The following is a 2,652-nucleotide window of genomic DNA, read 5'->3' on the forward strand; positions in this document are numbered from 1 at the left end:
CACCGATGGCCATATATAGGGCCAGCCTAGCTCTATATAGGGTCACCCCATCACCCCATGTCCATATATAGGGGTCATCCCTGCACCCCATGTCCATATATAGGGCCACCCCATCACCCCTATGGCCATATATAGGGCCACCCCATCACCCCATGTCCATATATGGGGCCATCCCATCACCCCATGTCCGTATATAGGGCCACCCCATCACCCCTATGGCCATATATGGGGCCACCCCATCACCCCATGTCCGTATATAGGGCCACCCCATCACCCCACGTCTGTCTATGGGGCGCCCCCCGTCTCACCGATGGCGTCCTTGAGGTATTTCTGTCCCACCAGCTTCAGGTATTCCTCGATTGCTTTGGTGGCCAGTGTGTTCTCCCTGAAGATGAGATGCTCGCGGTCCATGAATCGATCCACCTCCGTCATGGCCATGTCCGACAGAAAGTCCTGCCCACCAGCATCAGGGACACCCACAGCCGGCACCCAACCCACCGCCCTGCACCCAACCGCCGGCATCCAGCATCCATAGCCAGCATCCATCCATCATCCATCCATCATCCAGCATCCATAGCCAGCATCAATCAACCAGCATCTATCATCAATAGCCAGCATCAATCAACCAGCATCTATCATCAATAGCCAGCATCAATCAACCATCATCCAGCATCCATAGCCAGCATCAACCATCATCCATCCATAGATCCATCCATAGATCCATCCATCATCCAGCATCGATAGCCAGCATCCATCCATCATCCATCCATAGATCCATCCATCATCCAGCATCCATAGCCAGCATCCATCCATCATCCAGCATCGATAGCCAGCATCAACCATCATCAATAACCATCATCAATCAACCATCATCCAGCATCAATAGCCAGCTTCAACCATCATCAATCAACCATCATCCATTAAACATCATCAATAACCATCATCCATCCATAGATCCATCCATCATCCATCATCCAGCATCGATAGCCAGCATCAACCATCATCAATAACCATCATCCATCCATCATCCAGCATTGATAACCAGCATCAATCAACCAGCATCAATAACCAGCATCAATCAACCATCATCCATCATCAATAACCAGCATCAATCAACCATCATCCAGCATCGATAGCCAGCATCCATCAACCAGCATCCATCTATAGATACATCCATCATCAATAACCAGCATCAATCAACCAGCATCAATAACCAGCATCAATCAACCATCATCCAGCATCGATAACCAGCATCAATGACCATCATCCATCATCAATAACCAGCATCCATTAACCATCATCAATAACCATCATCCATCTATAGATCCATCCAAAGATCCATCTATAGATCCATCCATCATCAATAACCATCATCCATCTATAGATCCATCCATAGATCCATCTATAGATCCATCCGTCATCAATAACCAGCATCCATCCATAGATCCATCCATCATCCATCATCAATAAGCATCATCAATCAACCATCATCCATCATCAATAACCATCATCCATCCATAGATCCATCCATCATCAATCATTAATAACCAGCATCAATCAACCATCATCCAGCATCGATAACCATCATCCATCCATCATCCAGCATCAATAACCAGCATCAACAACCATCATCAATAACCAGCATCCATCATCTATAGATCCATCCATCATCAATAACAAACATCCATCATCTATAGATCCATCCATCATCAATAACCAGCATCCATCCATCATCCAGCATCAATAACCAGCATCAATAACCATCATCCATCTATAGATACATCATAGATCCATCCATCATCTATAGATCCATCCATCATCAATAACCAGCATCCATCCATCATCCAGCATCGATAGCCAGCATCAATCAACCATCATCCATCATCAATAACCAGCATCAATCAACCATCATCCATCATCAATAACCAGCATCAATCAACCATCATCCATCATCAATAACCAGCATCAATCAACCAGCATCCATCATCAATAACCAGCATCCATCAACCATCATCCATCTATAGATCCATCCATAGATCCATCTATAGATCCATCCATCATCAATAACCAGCATCCATCCATCATCCATCATCAATAACCATCATCCATCCATAGATCCATCCGTCATCCATCATCAATAACCAGCCTCAATCAACCATCATCCATCTATAGATACATCACAGATCCATCCATCATCTATAGATCCATCCATCATCCATCATCCATCAACCATCATCCATCATCAATAACCAGCATCAAACAACCATCATCCATCAACCATCATCCATCATCAATAACCAGCATCCATCCATCATCCATCATCAATAACCATCAATCATCCATAGATCCACTGATCATCCAGCATCGATAACCAGCATCAAACAACCAGCATCCATTAACCATCATCAATAACCAGCATCCATCCATAGATCCATCATCTATAGATCTATCCATCGTCAATCAACCATCATCCATCCATCATCCATCATCCATCCATCCATCCATCCATCCATCCATCCATCATCCATCCATCCATCATCCATCCATCATCCATCCATCATCCATCCATCATCCATCATCCATCCATCCATCCATCCATCCATCCATCATCCATCCATCCATCATCCATCCATCATCCATCCATCATCCATC

At 44.8% G+C, this 2,652-nt stretch overlaps 1 protein-coding gene across 1 annotated transcript in view; it reads right to left on the reverse strand.

Annotated features, from left to right (window-relative positions):
- LOC107307795 (ras/Rap GTPase-activating protein SynGAP-like) overlaps positions 1–568 on the reverse strand; it is a gene marked incomplete at its 3' end in the record, with an annotated part of 4,929 nt that extends 4,361 nt beyond the window's left edge. The window contains exon 1 of the mRNA XM_015851298.2: positions 309–568. Coding sequence (XP_015706784.1) covers positions 309–546 — 238 coding nt within the window. The remainder of the gene's footprint in view (positions 1–308) is intronic.
- Between the last annotated feature and the right edge of the window lie 2,084 nt (positions 569–2,652).

This window comes from Coturnix japonica, unplaced genomic scaffold, assembly GCF_001577835.2.
Source record: "Coturnix japonica isolate 7356 unplaced genomic scaffold, Coturnix japonica 2.1 chrUnrandom927, whole genome shotgun sequence".
Lineage (NCBI taxonomy): Eukaryota > Metazoa > Chordata > Aves > Galliformes > Phasianidae > Coturnix > Coturnix japonica.